The 17235-nt window shown below is 36.4% G+C and overlaps 6 protein-coding genes across 6 annotated transcripts; 4 read left to right on the forward strand and 2 right to left on the reverse strand.

Moving 5' to 3' along the window:
- Positions 1–1055: 1055 nt before the first annotated feature.
- RO3G_03942 (uncharacterized protein) lies at positions 1056–1477 on the forward strand (the record flags this gene model as incomplete). The annotated part of the gene is made up of 4 exons (XM_067658532.1): positions 1056–1124; positions 1153–1181; positions 1336–1374; positions 1426–1477. The coding sequence occupies 4 exons, from the start codon at positions 1056–1058 to the stop codon at positions 1475–1477; spliced, it is 189 nt and encodes a 62-aa protein (XP_067514633.1).
- Positions 1478–1498: 21 nt separating this feature from the next.
- Positions 1499–2879, reverse strand: RO3G_03943 (biotin synthase; the record flags this gene model as incomplete). Its single annotated transcript, XM_067658533.1, has 5 exons — positions 1499–2041; positions 2097–2223; positions 2277–2360; positions 2413–2615; positions 2667–2879. The coding sequence occupies 5 exons, from the start codon at positions 2877–2879 to the stop codon at positions 1499–1501; spliced, it is 1170 nt and encodes a 389-aa protein (XP_067514634.1).
- Positions 2880–3550: 671 nt separating this feature from the next.
- Positions 3551–5703, forward strand: RO3G_03944 (uncharacterized protein; the record flags this gene model as incomplete). The annotated part of the gene is made up of 4 exons (XM_067658534.1): positions 3551–3638; positions 3691–5006; positions 5069–5393; positions 5486–5703. 4 exons carry the CDS (start codon positions 3551–3553, stop codon positions 5701–5703), a joined length of 1947 nt encoding a protein of 648 aa, XP_067514635.1.
- Positions 5704–8353: 2650 nt separating this feature from the next.
- RO3G_03945 (uncharacterized protein) lies at positions 8354–10201 on the forward strand (the record flags this gene model as incomplete). Its single annotated transcript, XM_067658535.1, has 6 exons — positions 8354–8528; positions 8585–9253; positions 9310–9509; positions 9562–9777; positions 9834–9945; positions 10005–10201. The coding sequence occupies 6 exons, from the start codon at positions 8354–8356 to the stop codon at positions 10199–10201; spliced, it is 1569 nt and encodes a 522-aa protein (XP_067514636.1).
- An 848-nt stretch (positions 10202–11049) lies between these two features.
- On the forward strand, positions 11050–11734 carry RO3G_03946 (uncharacterized protein; the record flags this gene model as incomplete). The annotated part of the gene is made up of 3 exons (XM_067658536.1): positions 11050–11185; positions 11297–11631; positions 11723–11734. The coding sequence occupies 3 exons, from the start codon at positions 11050–11052 to the stop codon at positions 11732–11734; spliced, it is 483 nt and encodes a 160-aa protein (XP_067514637.1).
- Positions 11735–12258: 524 nt separating this feature from the next.
- On the reverse strand, positions 12259–16959 carry RO3G_03947 (uncharacterized protein; the record flags this gene model as incomplete). Its single annotated transcript, XM_067658537.1, has 5 exons — positions 12259–13394; positions 13525–15895; positions 15948–16292; positions 16341–16544; positions 16597–16959. The coding sequence occupies 5 exons, from the start codon at positions 16957–16959 to the stop codon at positions 12259–12261; spliced, it is 4419 nt and encodes a 1472-aa protein (XP_067514638.1).
- Between the last annotated feature and the right edge of the window lie 276 nt (positions 16960–17235).

Raw genomic sequence — 17235 nt, forward strand, 5'->3', positions numbered from 1 at the left:
AAAAATTGTATTTTCATTGATGAGCCTGGATTTCATATTAATATTAGGAATAATTGGGCTAGATCAAAAAGCAATAGCTCTGCTATAGTAAAATAACCAAAAACAAGATTACAAACTCATGCCATTATCATTGCTATTCATTCGTCTAGTGTTGTTCATGTTGTTATAAGAAAAGTTTCACCAAGAAAAGAAACACAGGCTGCTAAAAAAAATCAACAGTGGAAAGAAGAGGATAGTTACTGAGATCAGTAAAGAGGATTCAGAACTTGACGGCGATTCTGCCGATAATAAACCAACACTAAAAGGCACGACTTCTGCTCATTCTGTCAAGTTTATGAACGAGCTTCTTAATGTAATAGATCTTGATGAACCTTTAAAGGAAAGCTACATTGTTCTGGATAATGTATCTATCCATAAATCCAAGCCGATGACACGAAAAACTTGAAAGCACAGCCTACAAATTCATGTATCACCCTCATTACTCACTTGAATTGAACACCATTCAACAATTTTGGGCAATAGTTAAAGGGAAAATGAAGCATGATCGGCTATTAACTGAAAAAATAAAAATTATCTAGTAGGTTGCTGACGCCTGCAGCGATGTACACATCAGTGATCTTTATGGCTACTGTAGTCACTCTAAACACCAAACCATTAAATGGTATAATAAAACATCGTTCTGATATGAGCATGTTTATATTTAACGACAAATGTCTATGACAAACTTTTACCGCTAATTTTAATTTGCCAGTTCAAACAATTGGTTTTGACCCAAAGTAGCAAAAAAAAAAAAAAAAAAAATTGAGCTTATATGACATTTATTTTTTAGAAAACGCCAAATTCCATAGGTTTGAGTGTACCATAACGTTTGAAAAACTTGTACTTGTGATAGCCAATCCAAATAACCACGCAAATCCGAAACATTACCGGACTTTACTAATCGTATCTTTAACTTTTATCCTTCTTATCGCTCAGATCAGCCACATCTCTTGAGATCTTTTGGTGATACTCTTCACAGCGTTACCTCCACGTATTTCAATAGATAACCAAATCTGATGATTTCTGCCCCATCTGTTGCTAGTAATCTTCGTAATGATCCTATGTTAAATAAGATATTCTCGACTGTAAAAAGAAGATATATTGCATATGAAGGATTGTATAGATAAGGATTATGATACAAGGTACATATGTAGCACTAAACAATGTGAATTCCAGTGTGTCTCACATATAGATATTTTATAGATTCTATTGGCAGTACAAATATTTTTCATTTGATACGTCTGAAGCATTAATTAAATGGCACATAGATCAACATGTGGAACCAAATGTTTATAGACTAAGTTATTTTGGAAATGGAAGAGCCTCATTTAGCAAGTAAGTCTTGATTTGTCATTGATAACAAAAAAAAATTAAATGATATCTTAGAAACATCGTTCCTCATAACGAGTATTCTAAAGAGTTTATGGTAGGAAATTAATAATAATAAAAAAAAGTTTATTTAAGCTTCGTCTTGCTTTCTTGGCTTATAACACTTGGGCATTTGATAAACAGGCAATTCTTTTCTGTCTGCACCTTGTTCAAAATTAGGTGGTTTGGCTACAAGACCCAAGAGATCAAACATCTTTTTGTCGTCGCTGACTTCATTATTGGGAGTTGTCAGCAATTTATCACCGGTAAATATGGAGTTAGCACCGGCCATGAAGCACAAGGCTTGTTCGGGAATACTGAAACGAACACGACCAGCCGATAGACGGACCATGGATTTGGGCATGATAATACGTGCAGTAGCAATCATGCGTACCATTTCAAATACAGAAACAGGTTCTTGCTTTTCCAAAGGTGTACCGGGAACAGCTAAAAGAGCATTGACAGGAACAGATTCGGGGTGTTGAGGTAAGGTGGACAGGGTGTGTAATAAGCCTACACGGTCTTCCTCCTTTTCACCTAATCCAATAATACCTCCAGAACAAACAGAGATACCAGCTCTTTGTGCGTTATCAATGGTTTTTAAACGTTCATCATAGCTACGTGTGGAAATGATCTAAAGATCATCTACATTAGCCCATGTATGAATAAGAGATGTGCTTATAACTTACCTTTGGATAAAATTCACGAGAAGTATCCAAATTGTGATTATAAGCAGTTAAACCAGCGTTCTTTAATTGTTTGGCTTGTTCTTCATTCAACATTCCCAAAGTACAGCATACTTCCATACCCATTGAACTTTTTTTTCACGTGCATTAGCCTTTTATCCCTAATTTTACACGTCAACTTACCGAATCACTTTAACGTGATCTAAAATCTTATTAAAGTTTGATTTACGTCCAGCCAAATCTCTCCAAGCAGCACCCATACAGAATCTAAATGATATTAATTTAGAAAATAAGAAAAAAGGACCTTTTCGTACTATACCTTGTACTACCAGCATCTTTAGCTCTTTGGGCAGCATAAAGAATTTCATCTGAATCAAGCAACTTTTGTGCCTTGACACCTGTTTTATAACGAGAGGATTGGGGGCAATATTTACAATCTTCAGTACAACCACCTGTTTTGATAGACAACAAGGTGCACTGTTGTACTTCTCGACCATTAAAATTCTCACGGTGTACCTTAGCCTATATGTAATTTTAGTTTTTTTTTTTTTAGTGCTTTATCAGCATACTTACGCCATGGTATAAAAGTTCCATTAAAGGAGAATCATAGATGGATTGAATTTCTTCTCTTGTCCAATCGTTTCTCATAGGAGAACCAGCATGGACGGCTGCAGCTGATAAAGCTTCGGTTGTAGTCTTTTGAGTGACACTGGCAAGGCGAGAGGTTAAACTGGTGGAAAAATGTCTGGTTTGATTTAAAGGTCTTGTCAATAAACGGAAAGCCATGGTTCAACTTTGAGAAGGGGTGGGAAAAAGAAAGAAGAAGGAAGAAAAAGAAGAGAAGAAAACGCGATATTATTTTTTACTCTTTATCTTTTTTTTTTAAGAAAAAGATTGGGGATAACGGAGGTTAAAAAAAAGAATGTATAAAAAAAATAGATGAACAATGACAAGCAGCGTTTATGCTTATATTGTTTTTCCTTTCTTTCCTTCTTTTCTTTTTTTCTCTCTCTTTTCATTTGTAAATGCCGAGTCCTTTCTTGCCCTCACGTACATTCCAAGCATATCAAATATTTGCAGCCAATACCAATGTTGGAAAGACTATATTTGCAACAGGTTTATGTAGGGCTGCAGCATTGGCAGCTAAAAAGAGTCACAGGGATGTGTTTTACCTTAAACCAGTTCAAACAGGCTATCCAGTAGACAGTGATGAAAGGTACAGAAGAGATATATAACGCCTATAACTAAATATTCACTATTTTATTATTAGACATGTTAAAACATTTAATGATTCATTAACAAAGACAAATACTTTGTATACATATCCTGATCCTGTTAGTCCTCATATAGCTACAAATAAGGTAATCATATAAATAATTAAAGTATAAAAGGTTGTATTCAATTTATTTGTTTAGCCACCAAAAGATGAGGATGTGCTTGAAAAAGTAAAACAACAAATGTTGGATTATGTGCAACAGCAAAAACCAAACGGAAGTTATTTTTTCCTTGAAACAGCTGGTGGTATTCACAGTCCGGTCATGTCTGGTAAAACGAGAGAGAAAAAAAAAATTAATTGAAGGTGCTCATGTTTTACTAGGAACGCCCCAAGTTGATTTTTATCGAAGTTTAAGACTGCCCACCATTCTTGTTGGTGACAGTCAACTGGGTGGCATCTCAACTACCCTTACCTCGTTTGAATCTCTCAAGTTACGTGGATACGATATACCTGCCGTCTTGTTATTCAATCAACCCAAATATAAAAATCACGTATTAATCAATCAAAGGGTACATAAAGAAAGTTTGGTGGCCACCATACCCGCACCACCTCCCATGATTGAGGACCCTGTACGTGAACAGGCATCCATGAAAAGATATTATGAACAAATCGATGAACATTTGGAGCCTGTCATCAAGCATCTCGACTTGAAGCACCAGGAACGCTTCGATCGATTGGAGACCATGGCTCAAAAATCCCGCGACATCTTTTGGTGGCCATTTACACAACACAAGCTGGTGGGTGATGTGACTGTGATTGATTCTGCTTACAACGATCATTTCTCGACTTACAGCAAAACAGGCGAGCCCAAGGAAATGTTTGACAGTTGCGCCAGTTGGTGGACACAGGGCCTTGGCCATGGTAACCCAGACTTGACTTTATCCGCTGCTTATGCTGCTGGACGTTATGGACATGTGATTTTTCCAGAATCAACCAATGAACCAGCCTTGGCTTTAGCTGAAAAGGTCCTCGAAAAGGACAAGTGGGCATCTCGTGTCTTCTTTTCTGATAATGGCTCGACCGCGATGGAGGTTGCTCTCAAGATGGGTATGAGTGCTGCAGCCAAGCGTTACGGATTTGATGGTAAAAAGATTGAGATCTTGGGTATTGACGGTAGTTACCATGGTGACACGATTGGTGCAATGGATGCCTGCTCCCCTAATGTATATAATGAACAGGTTCAGTGGTATCAACCTCGAGGCCACTGGTTTAAACCTCCTTCAGTTCATGTCTCTCAAGGTCGTTCTTATGTACGCATACCATCTGAGATGGGTCACACAGAAAAGATTTACAAATCTTTGGATGATATCTACAGCTTAAAAGAAGATGAATCATTAAAACAAGTTTATGGTAATTACATTCGAAATCAATTGAGTTTGCTCAAGGCTCAAAAGCGTCATATTGGCGCACTTTTGATGGAACCTGTCTTGATGGGAGCAGGAGGCATGATCTTTGTTGATCCACTCTTTCAACGTACTTTAATCGATATTGTTCGATCAGAAGGGTCTCAGCTCTTGTATGGTGTAACAGAAAGCGATGATAGAAACACTTGGAAAGGTTTACCCGTTATCTTTGATGAAGTGTTTAGTGGTTGGTACAGATTGGGTCGTAGGTCGGCGTCTGAATTCCTTGGTGTGGTAAATTTTAATTTAAGTCTGTATGGATCTTATCTCGGCTTACCCCAAATTTTTTCATTTAGAGTCCAGATATTACTGCTTATGCAAAGACTTTGACAGGTGGCTTAATACCTTTGGCATTAACAGTAACAAAGGAGTCCATCTATAATGTATTTTTATCAAAGAATAAGCCTGATTGTTTATTGCACGGTCATTCTTATACTGCACATCCAATTGGTTGTTCTGTAGCAAAGACATCCATTGAAACATTGGATCATTTAGCTACCACAGAATGGACTCCATTCCGTGATAATTGGAAAGAGAAAGAATCTATTTGGTCAATGTGGTCTCCTAGTGTTGTCGATCGATTATCAAGATTGAATCATGTAGAAAGTGCCATGGCTTTAGGTTCAGTGCTGGCCGTAGAACTTAAAGATGATCAATCCAAAGGCAAGTTGGATTTTTGATATGTTCCTTTTATTAATAATTATTGTGTATAGGCTATGGATCGCTTGCTTCGAAATCAATTGTTGAGGATTTACGTTTTGGAACATTTAAAAATGGATTTGATGGCACAGAAAAGACTGGTATTAATTTATTCGCTAGACCACTCGGTAATGTCGTTTATCTCATGACTTCTCAAATTACTACACCTCAACATGTTCGTCAATGCGAACAAGCATTTTTAGAAGCTATTGAAAAGAACAGAAATTTGTAATAATTTAATAGAGTTATTGGAGTTTTTCTTTTATAAAATTAAATAAAAATAAGCATAGTTTATACTAGTAAATGAACAAGCAACTGCTTTTTTTTTTTTTTTTTTTTTTGCCATTTACTCATCAAGTTACTTCAAGAAACTTGTAGCCTAAACATTTTTATCAATTGAAAAACACAAAACAGTAGTTTGCTTGAATAATTAAACTATACAATAAAAAAACATTGCTTTATTTTCTTGAATTCAAATTTTTCTAATGGTTGCTTTGTAATTTGGAAAGGACATAAAAAATATAAGAGGTTTGGATGATCAAGAGCCTAGTCGATTCGGAAAATATTACAGTCTATCCTGAATTCCCAAATTTAAAAAAATCACACACAAAAAAAGAAAAAAGAAAGGGGAACAGTTTATCCCCATCAGAAAACTAATACTAAAAATCAAGTACTGCCCCAACAGAGAATTCCCTTTCCTGAAAAATGGAGGACGATTTTTTTTGTGTCGCTGACAAATCAAAATCAAACTATTGTATTTTTTTTGCAACACAACTTATTACAGTTTAAAAATAATAATGACAACAGATATTCATATGAAGACTTCTCTCTCTTGAAGATTTCAATAATTCTGAGGAGCAAGAAATCTAGATTTGTACTAACTTGATGCCAATCATACGTGGAACGATTAACGATGAAGCAAATAACGAGCAAAATACAATTGAAAAGAATAGAAAAAAATCAAACTACAAGGTTTTTCTAAAAGTTTTGCAAACCATACTGCAATAAATAATAATTCCAAAAAGCCAATATTCTACAGACCATATACTGACAACTAAATTGTCGGCTTTATCTCTTTAATAGTTGAGATGGTTCCCTTGAAGGACATTACGTCAAGAATACGTATGACACTTTCTACTGCATATCATTTTCGAAAGACGTGGAATAAGAATCAAGACGTTCCTGAGGAGAAGAAAAGAAATCGTGCTAAAAAGGATGTGCTGAAAGTGGAACGCACATTGTTTAATATGAAGCTTGCTGACAATTTTACGCTCATGACTTTAGAACAGATGAGAGAAAATTTAATTGAAAAGTATCAAAGCATTTCTATTTCCAAAACACAATCATATTACCTCATTTAAGAGCAATGCACTTTAGGTTTAAAGAAATTAGAAAGACTTACTGAGTATCATAATTCAGACTAAATTCTCTTAACAAGAAAAGTCGTATTACAATCACGGTTAGGCAATAATAACATGTGCTTTGAGATGATCTACGTTTTTCTTGAGCAATATACTTTCAACCTTCATGTTAATCGTAAGAGGCGAAACAGAAGGAGAAGAAGATCATGAAGATCTGAAAAGAATGAAAAAAGAAACACTTTATCAGATAGATACTGCAAAAGAGACATCAACTGGGAAAAATATCTGCCGTTAGCCGCCCGCCAAGTTTAAGCAATCTAAATCTTTATCACTGATGATATTTTGTGATGGAATGAAGAAAAAGAATGGTACTTTTATGAAAAAAGCCCTCTCTGGTACCATCGATATCTTGTACAGTAGAACTACTTGAACAGCAAAACCAAATACATTGTTCATTGGTAGATGTAAATGGATGCCTGATTCCCCAAGTTCGTTTTGGTTCGAATCATTACTTAACTTCATCCTGACTTATTAATCTGAAATAAATTTGCAATAGCTGTTGTACAAGAAAGCTAGGAAGAAAAAGACTAGAGCATGAAAGAAAGCTGACCAATAATATCATGGATTGTAAAACCTACAGAGTACTTTGGCAACGCGTCGTTAATGCGAGCAAGAACATGCTTCATATTGCAAATTCTATTTTTAAAAGCAAAGAGCGTCCAAGAGCTTTTACAAGAAAAATCACTGTAGAGGAAACATATTCTCTTTTAGAGATTTAGATGTTTACATTATAATGTTAAGCTCATAGCAATATGATTCATAAATTCATAGAAAATATTAATTTATTATATCACTTAACCCGTTAAACCTTTCCAACAATTCTCATCAAATCATCTATTTCAATTATCCTTACACTTTTCTCAATACTTGGAAAACACAGGATTGACATCAAAGCTTAGCAATAATCCATATATCTCAAACAATTCTTAATAGATTTATTCTTTCAGACAAATATCATTTTCTTGCTTATTAAAAACAAACAATCTGGTTTTAGTTTCTTTTCTTTTTTTAAAAAAAAAGCGGGGAATACTACTGCATTGCGTTTGCATTGCATTAATTCAATTCATTATTGGACTTGAAGCAATTTTTCATTGCAGCTGAATATTTTTCTCAATACAAAAGGGAAAAAAAAAAAAATATTGAGAATGGTTTGAATACCATTGTTGCAAAACTATTCATTCGGATCTGGTATCGTGTCTTGAAACTTGTATTTTTCTCTATAAAATCTGCTACTGGCCGCGGCACGTAAAGATCGACCTATGTGCATAAATTTCATTCGTGAATTATGATTGTGACTCCCATAAAAAGAAAATACAGTAATTAAATTTGACGTTGTTCTTTTTTTTTTCCCTGAAATAAATACTATTAATGCCATCAACTGGTTATGTATTTTCTTCTCTAGACGACGACCCAATCGTGCATTCACCTACAAAGAAAGAACAATCCCATTCAACTTCAGTAATGGACCACCAAAATACAACTGCTACTTTAAGGTCAACAAAAAAGCCAATTGCAGAAGATGATAAAGAAGAATTTGAATTAGAAACTTTTAAAGAAAACATAGATCATATTGAACAAGAAGGTGAAATCTTGGCTAAAAAGGATTATGGTAATTTTGCTCTCTTGGTCATCCTATGTAAGTGTCCTGTTTTCTGTTTTTTCATTTTTAACAACTCAACTATATTTTGTTAGATTTATTACAAGGTATTCCTGTTGGTCTTAGTTTTGGATCCATTCCATTTTTATTAAAGGCCAAATTATCCTATTCACAAATTGCCGTGTTTTCGCTATCATCATGGCCTTATTCACTTAAATTATTATGGTCACCTATTGTTGATGCTCTTTACTCGCCTCAGTTAGGACGTCGCAAATCGTGGATTATACCAATTCAAATTTTGACAGGTGTTCTCTTTTATATACTTGGAAACAATATCGATGTCATGATGAGTAGTGAGCACGTACCGATCTATGTTTTGACATACTCCTTCTTGACTACCATCTTCTTCTGCGCAACACAGGACATCGCAGTTGATGGCTGGGCACTCACTTTACTCAGCAAAGAAAGCCTATCTTATGCATCAACAGCACAGACCATTGGATTGAACTGTGGTTATTTCTTGTCCTTTACTGTCTTTTTATCTTTTAATTCGGCTGAATTTAGCAACAAATATTTAAGATCGGTACCTCAGGAGTATGGAGTATTGGGTTTAGGTGACTATATGAGATTTTGGGCTTTTATGTACATGTTGGTTACTGCATACCTTATCTTTTATAAAAAAGAAAGAGAGGAAAAGGACGAGGAAACTCAATTAGGTATTCGTGGAGTGTATAGCACTATTTGGAAAATATGTAAACTAGCACGTAAGTTACATGTGTACATGTTTATGTATTTGGTTATAGGCTAACTATTCCATTAGATATGAAATCTTTTATCGCTGTATTGTTGATTGCAAAGATTGGATTCATTTGTCATGAAGCAGTAACTTCACTTAAATTATTAGAAAAAGGCTTTTCGCGTGAAGATCTTGCTCTTTCTGTTTTATTAGATTTCCCACTTCAGATCTTTTTTGGTTATTATGCTGCCAAGTGGTCTAATGGCCAAAGACCACTGAAACCTGTAATAAAAAAAAAAAGGAACCAAGTAAGAAAAATACTTACTGTGTGTATAGTGGCTTTATGCTTTCTATGGTCGTTTAGCTTGTTCTGCCTTGGGTATGCTTACTGTAGCTTATTTTCCTGAAGGAAAATCAGTAGGGATGGTTTATTTTGGAATCATTATGGGATCCACCGTGCTTAGCTCTTTTATGTCCACTGTTCAATTTGTGAGTATATCTGCATTCATGACAAGCATAGCAGATCCTATCATTGGTGGAACATACATGACGGTAATTGCACATTACTCAGCAAATCATACAAAAAAAAAACTTACTTTTAAAATAAGCTGCTGAACACATTTAGTAACTTTGGTGGAACCTGGCCAAAATTTTTTGTTCTTGAAGCTGTTGATTACTTTACAGTGAATACATGCTCTTTGCCTAATGAAAGTGGTGAACGTAAGTTTAGTAATGACCTATATGATATAATTAATAATCTAAGTAATAATTACGTGTAGATGTTTCTTGTATTGAGGAAACAGGAAAAGAGTGGTGTAAAGAAGCAGGAGGAAGTTGTGTTATACAAAAGGATGGATATTATATTGTTGGTACGTTATGTGTTTTGATGGGATTAATGTGTTTATTGTTTTACATTAAGCCTGCTATCAAGAAATTGGAAAAGTATCCTAAGAGCATGTGGAGAGTCAACTCATAAAAAGTTTATTTTTTTTGCTTGTGCAATCATAATAATAAAAAAAAACAATACAAATCAAGTAATTCTTTTTTTATTTTTTTCTTTGTCAATTTTTTTTTCTTTGCATTTTACATTATATAAACATTAATGAGATTACTGTCATTGCTTATATTTACACTATTAATGTTACAGTCTATCTATTGTGGACCTTATATATCTGCAAGTAATAATAACAGCAATGATAATAAAATTATAAAAAAGCATGTTTCCTCATTCTATTTTGTACCTTAAAAAAAAAGAACCTATTATATTATATTCTAATGGAACAGAAATTACGTGGAGTACCTCAAATATTAGCTCAAAAGACTTTAAGAATAATACTATTATATTTGACAATTTGACACAACCTCCTTCAGCAGGCTTAGAAGTAATAACAAAACATAATATGAAAAAAATATGAATTAAAGTTTTATTTAGGGAATACTTTACGATAGAGGATATTCTTGCAGTATATATAATTCATCATTTGGAATAAAAGCACCTTCAGTTTACACCGGAGGAAATAGGATTGCCCTAGTAAAAAATGGAGGAGATTGTGGTTTTTATATAAAGGTGTATTACTCTCAGTTAGACGGAGCAGATGGTGTGATTATTTATGATGATATACCATTTCAAGATGATCCAGCAGCAGGTATTCAGGTAAGCTAAAATATTAAAAGAAAAAGGAAAATCAGAGAATAATAAGATATTAATCAAGTAAAGATTAGAAAATATCAAAGGGGAATATAACAATTACAATGTATTATGTGGATTTGGATACTGGCATTGAATTATCTAATATGATTCAATATGCTTCAAATCAACTTATAATGACGGTGGATAACATTAGCTATCAACCTGCTATTAATTTGGTAATGCATCCTGACGTAGGAGGATTTCCAGCTGATTGGATCTATATTTTAATCATTGTGATTGCTTTATTAGCTGTGAGTTTTTTAGCTTCAGGTAAGAGTTTGTTTTTATTCTATAATTGGTATTTATTATTTTTATTTTTATTTTTATTTTCCTTTCTTTCTTCTTTCTCTCTTGTTATTGTTATGTCTTTATTTGAAAAAGTGGGTATGCATTGGCACCTGTGGCGTATTCGAAGACGACAACGTACCCTATTTGAAAATGGTGCGATGGATATGGGTGCTGTGCTCAACATTCAGTCACATTCAATGAAGAAAGTGATTGATCAAGCCTCCCTTTCCTTATTCCCTGTTAGGATCATTGGAGATGATAGTAACAAACTAAGTCGTCAACCTTCTATTAACTCGACTCGTTCCTCAAGAGCACTTGAAAATGCAAACGTGGTTTTTTCAACATCAGATAATACAACAAATAATACACAGGAGCAACAAGAGGATGTCTGTGTGATTTGTCTCGATGAATTTAATATGGGCGAAGAAGTACGCAAATTACCTTGTGGCCATGAGTTTCATACTGAATGCATAGGTAAACAAAAGACAAGGACTAAATAACAAACTTATAATAATGTAGACCCTTGGTTAACTGTGAAATCTGCTTCGTGTCCTTTATGTAAATATAACTGTTACATTAAACAAGAAACTAGCGAAGAAAACGTAATTCCTACACCACCCCCTTCTTCTTCTCCTCAGTCCTTCTTCTCTTCTCTTCGGCCACCTTCAAGATCTCACTCTCCTGCCTCAGCCTTTGGACCCACCATTTCTGCGGACAGAGCAGAGGAATTCAGTAGATCTTGGATGGCCAGAAGTTTACCAAGAAACATGCGTCGTCAGATCCATGAGGCTGCTCAAGCAGCGGCCGCTGCACATCAAGATACTGTGATTGAATTACCTGCTCGCATGACACAACCTGTTGATGACATGTCGGTTCCAGTACCCCCACCAACCCAGCTCACTGGTGCTAGACCACGCTTATCGAATCGATTTAAAAACTCGTTACCAAGGTTTTTAAGATCTTCATAAAATACCCCGTTCTTTCATTGTGTATGTAAAAAACAAAAAAATATATATTTTTATTGTATAAATATGACAGCATGATTATGTAATTTATTATCGTAAATTATAAGCTTCTGATATTCTACGTAACGCACGAGCTTTAGCTGCTCTGTCACCAGCAGGTACACTACTTGCTAATAACGAGTAAATCAGTTGTGCCAAGTTGGCTTCATCCTCTGGTAAATCCAGTTGTCTCTTCTTGACAATACTTGTCGTCTGTAATATGCCCTTGATTTGCTTTAAGCATTTTTGAAAGACTTGAGCGTTTTGGAAACTCTCTCTTTGAGAAGCGGCACCCAGACGATATGAGTCAATCTGCTGACAAAGATCCGCCATGTTAGAGTTGGCTCGATTCATCTGGATCTGTGCCATCACAGCCTTCATCATGCCTTCTGGGTCGTTGGGGGACACCGGTGTCTTTCCACCATCACTGTTCTGACCAGCGAGTTCAATTAGAATCTCGGAGGTAGGTATACCGAACTCGTGCAAGAGAATTTGAACATCCGGTGATAGCTTCTCTTTGGCCTTGATTTCTGTCAAGAATCCCATTGACATAAACACATCCACTGCTACTCGACTAGGTTCGGTCGAAAGGACTTCTCGATAGATTGTGCGACGACCAGTAATAAGATGCGTCGCAATCCACTGTGTCAATAACGGAATGATGCTTCTCGGTAACATGGGTACAGCTTCCAAAGCAGATAATGAGCAAGACGTTATCCAATAAGCATCTACGGTAGGATAAATAAGTGAAGCTAAATACATTAATTGCTCATATCGTCCAGGATCATTCTCCATGTTGACCAACAGCAATAGATCATGGCCTTGTCTTTTCAGAATCTGCTTCTTTTCATAGTTCTCAAGAAGCTCCTTCCATTTCTCTTCCGGGTCCCATGTAATAACAAATTCATGCTCCAAGAGTTGAACAAGGAATTTGAATCGATCCATAAATTCGTCTTCCATCACTGTATCTTCCAAAATGGAGAGATAGACTACAGCAAAGAAGGAATCTAGTAAGAATAGATCCACTATTTGGTTGGCATAATAAGAGAGCATCATCACATTGTCTGCATGATCGTTCACTCGTATATTTGTATCCTCATTCATTTCTTTCCCTTCAATAATGATGTTTTTGGTTTCATCCAATAGTCTAAATGCTGTCAGTATAATCAAGTCCAAATCTTCTCCTTCTAATGAAATGTATAAGTAAAATAAACAATATAACCACCTTTTAACGAAAATCAGTACCTTCCCAATCAACCATGTAGTTTTCTTGCGTTATCCTTTGTCTGAGCCACTCCATCACCTCCTTGATCTTACCAATACAGACACCATGAGTCGCTCTTCCGTACAGAATGATGGAAGCAATGATAGATACAGTCGATACAACTAGTCCTTTTCGTTGTGAACCCTGAATCTTTTTAGTTATTATATCTACAAGTTCGCTTTCATCAGATTCTGAGTACTGTTCAGCTACTTCTTGAACGCTAATCAGGGGCCCTACACCAAAGATCACACGACCGTATTTCTTTTGGGTCGGCATATCAGAAATGGTCCTTCGTCTGTCTTTGGCTTCGCTCGGCCGAATCATACGAGAAGAGGGCCAAGATGTAGAAGGAGGTAGTGGGGTATTGGAAGAGGCACGTTTATGTCTAGCAGAAGGCTGCTGGTCAAGTACTTCATCAATGAGTTGAGATAGTTCGGGAACGTTTTCGTAAGTAATGTTGATCGGCACAAACACAACATCCTTGTGTACCTGTTTTGGTTGTTGATTACTACTAATGCTAATGCTGCTACTATTGCTAATAAAGCTTTGGTGTTGTACCAAGCTATCCAAACTGCTAACGGACGAAGGTGACTCGGGTGGTGTATTGAGTTCGGAGCTGACAACTCGAGAAATAGCGCTGGAGGCTGTGGAAGCCGTAGAAACCGTACGGCTTTGATTACTCTGTAAGGTCGCTTCGATAACCATATCAACCAACCCATCGGGGTAGGCCATCTGGACTTTTCCTGTGCGTGAGCGAGATCGTTCGAGACAGAAAGAGAGTGCACCATGATCTCTGAGAAGTACTTGGGTATAGGCGGCAGTCACTGCGGAATTTAAGGGCGATCGCTTGGATTTGTCGCGCTTGATGTAATAGGCTCCTGCAAGACGATAGATATCTGAAATGGAACCCATCTCGGACATAGTTTCATCACAAGCAAGTGCAGGCACCGGTAACTGATAACGAATGGCAATATACCAAACCAGAAGTCCGTCCAAGACGCTCTTAGATGCGGGTACATAAACCACTCTTTTACCAATGATTGACTGGCGGATGGCACGTAGACTTTCCTCTTTAATCCGGACATTCTCAAACATATCATCTAGTAAGGACCGAATAAAGCATCCGGCAAGCCAGACAAATGCTAGCTGCGTACGTTCGCTCATTCTCATCAAAATCTTCACGGCTTCATTGACAGCTGTCTGTTTTGGCACACCAGCATTCTGAGTAATTTGATGGATAGCCATATTGACCCGCTTATCATTCAATACAATGACCTTGACTGACTCATCGTTGCTTCCCACTTTCTTTCGCCATTTGCCTAGTGCCATGCGTCGATCAGCATGACTCACTTCATTATCCTGACACCAGTCATCCAAGGAATCATCTAAATCTGTAAGCCACACGTCATCTGCTTGGCTTTTTTCCGCATTATGATTGCTTTGAAGTAAAGTGTTCTTGACATGAAGGATCATTCGGGCATTTCGTTGATAAATCTCGTCCTGTGAAAAGACAGTGCTTTTGATCTGTCGCTGAAGTGCGCTGTATCCATTGCCTTCGTTATTGCTCATCCAGGCTTCTTCATGGGACTGGATCGCGCAACTCCAACCATGCACAGGGGTTGGTAACCGTAAAGGGCCAGCCTCACCGCACACAAAGTAGTGAACACCATAACTTGCGTTTGTCAAGTATCGGAACCAGAACGCTGCATCTGCATTCTCTGGTATAATTTGAGTAGGATCGAAGGACAGCTCCTTAAATGACAAATTCAAAACAGTTGTTGACGGTGGGCTCTCATGACGCTCAAGGTCATAGAGCGGACTAGCATGAGCCAGTTTGGCAGCTTTGTCTACCGTGCGACTGAGACGGTTAGAGTTACGTTTACTTGAACGATCTGCTGGAGGACTCGGTGGCTCGGTTAATGGAATGGTAGAAGAAGCACTGTAATAACCACGAATAGAATCCATCACAATTCGAGCGCGAGAGGATGTCGTTAGTCCACCACTATTTCTTTGTATGCCAAAATAGGCACCTGAAGGAGGTAGTTGGGCGTGTATTGCCTTGTTCCAGTATTGACGAATTGCCTCATATCCAATGGCCCATTTCAGTGGACGTTGATCAGATATTGAAACGTGCTGTATGACTGGGAAAAAGTGCATGCTGTGCGATGGATTTTGAGCCATCTTTTCTTTAGACATCATGCTGGATTGACTGAAGGATCTTGAATATCGAGATTCTCTCTGAGATACTGTAGGTAGTTGGAAATCAGTAGGCACACGCAAAGTGGCGGGACAGCCGATGATTAAACGAGCGAGATAATCAACCGGCACAACATCCACTATGCTATCCACAAGTTGAGCAGGAATAACTTTGCTTCCTCGACTAGTTAATAATATAGTGCCATTAATGCCATTCACACCATCAGCCTATATACTGCATAAGTCAAAGATTTTGATCTAAGCCCCAAACATAACTTACCCAACCTATGAGAGGCTCCTGAACACTTGGACCCACTGATGCTATTCTCATAATGGAAGTGGGAAATAGTTGATTTTCAGGCGTTTTGCGTATTTCATCAACCAAGATATGTTCAGCTAATGATTTTGAATATAAATAAGCACTGTTGTACAAAGGCTTGTATTCTAGTGATTCCTGCTGATCTAGAATGTCTTGCAAATTATCTGCAGGTGAATGACTTTCCTTCAAAGGGAGCAAATTTTTTTCGTTTGAATGTAATTGAAGAGTAGATAAATGAATAAAAGCAGATATTGATTCACACTGCTTAGCTATGTTGAATAGTTCAAGTGTTCCTAATGTATTTGTCTAAATAAAGTAAGTAGGAAAAGTCAATTGATAAGCGCATCACTTTACTTTAACTGAAGCATCTAAGGATTCGTTTCCATCTATATTTCCTGCGCAGTTAAATATAATATTGACTTGGCTCTTTATCGTTTCAATATTAGCATCGGATAAACCGAGATTTGGTTCCGTTAAGTCACCAAAAATGGGAAAGACCTTTTCTTGAATTATATTTTCATATTTTGCTCCCATGGACCCACGAAGACTAGTAAAAGCCTATGTATTCATACATTTTAGTCATAGATAGGCTTATTAATGGTATTTTTACCTTATTAGATAATATATCATCTCTTAACCTTCTTTCTGGGGAATTTTGGTTAAGCCGATTTGGTCTCAATAAAATAAATATTTTGTCAACGGAATCAGTCAATGAATGGAGTAGTTTCCATAATACTGCTTTTCCAATGAATCCTGTAGCACCTGTTAAAAGAATAGATTTTTGGTGATAAAAAGCTTCAAGTGAATCATTCAAGGTTTCTTCAGGTGTAATCTTTATTTCTTTTTGATCAGCAGAAGGATCTTTTGAAACGTCAAAATCGTTGTCAGAATCAGGGGTAACTGTACTCATATTATTCATATCTTTGTTCTCTAAATCAGGTGTTGTAATAGAAATAGTAGGAACAGGAGCCATTTAAAACAAAGAAAAAGAAAGAAAAAAAAAGGGGGGAAGAAAAAATAAGCATTGGCAAACGCGCACACATCGTACACATATAAAGCAAAGCGGACATTCTATCATACAGTAGCAATATCTTGCCCTCAAATAATACATCATCAAAAAAATATTTGCAATAAACAGTTTGTTCTTTTAATAATCCTGATTTATCAGCTTTTCTACGTCTTTTTTATGTGCATTAAAATAAAAAATTAACTCTGCTCATGATTTTTATTTCAACTAAAAAGTGCCCCA

This window comes from Rhizopus delemar, genomic scaffold (genome assembly GCF_000149305.1).
Source record: "Rhizopus delemar RA 99-880 supercont3.2 genomic scaffold, whole genome shotgun sequence".
Lineage (NCBI taxonomy): Eukaryota > Fungi > Mucoromycota > Mucoromycetes > Mucorales > Rhizopodaceae > Rhizopus > Rhizopus delemar.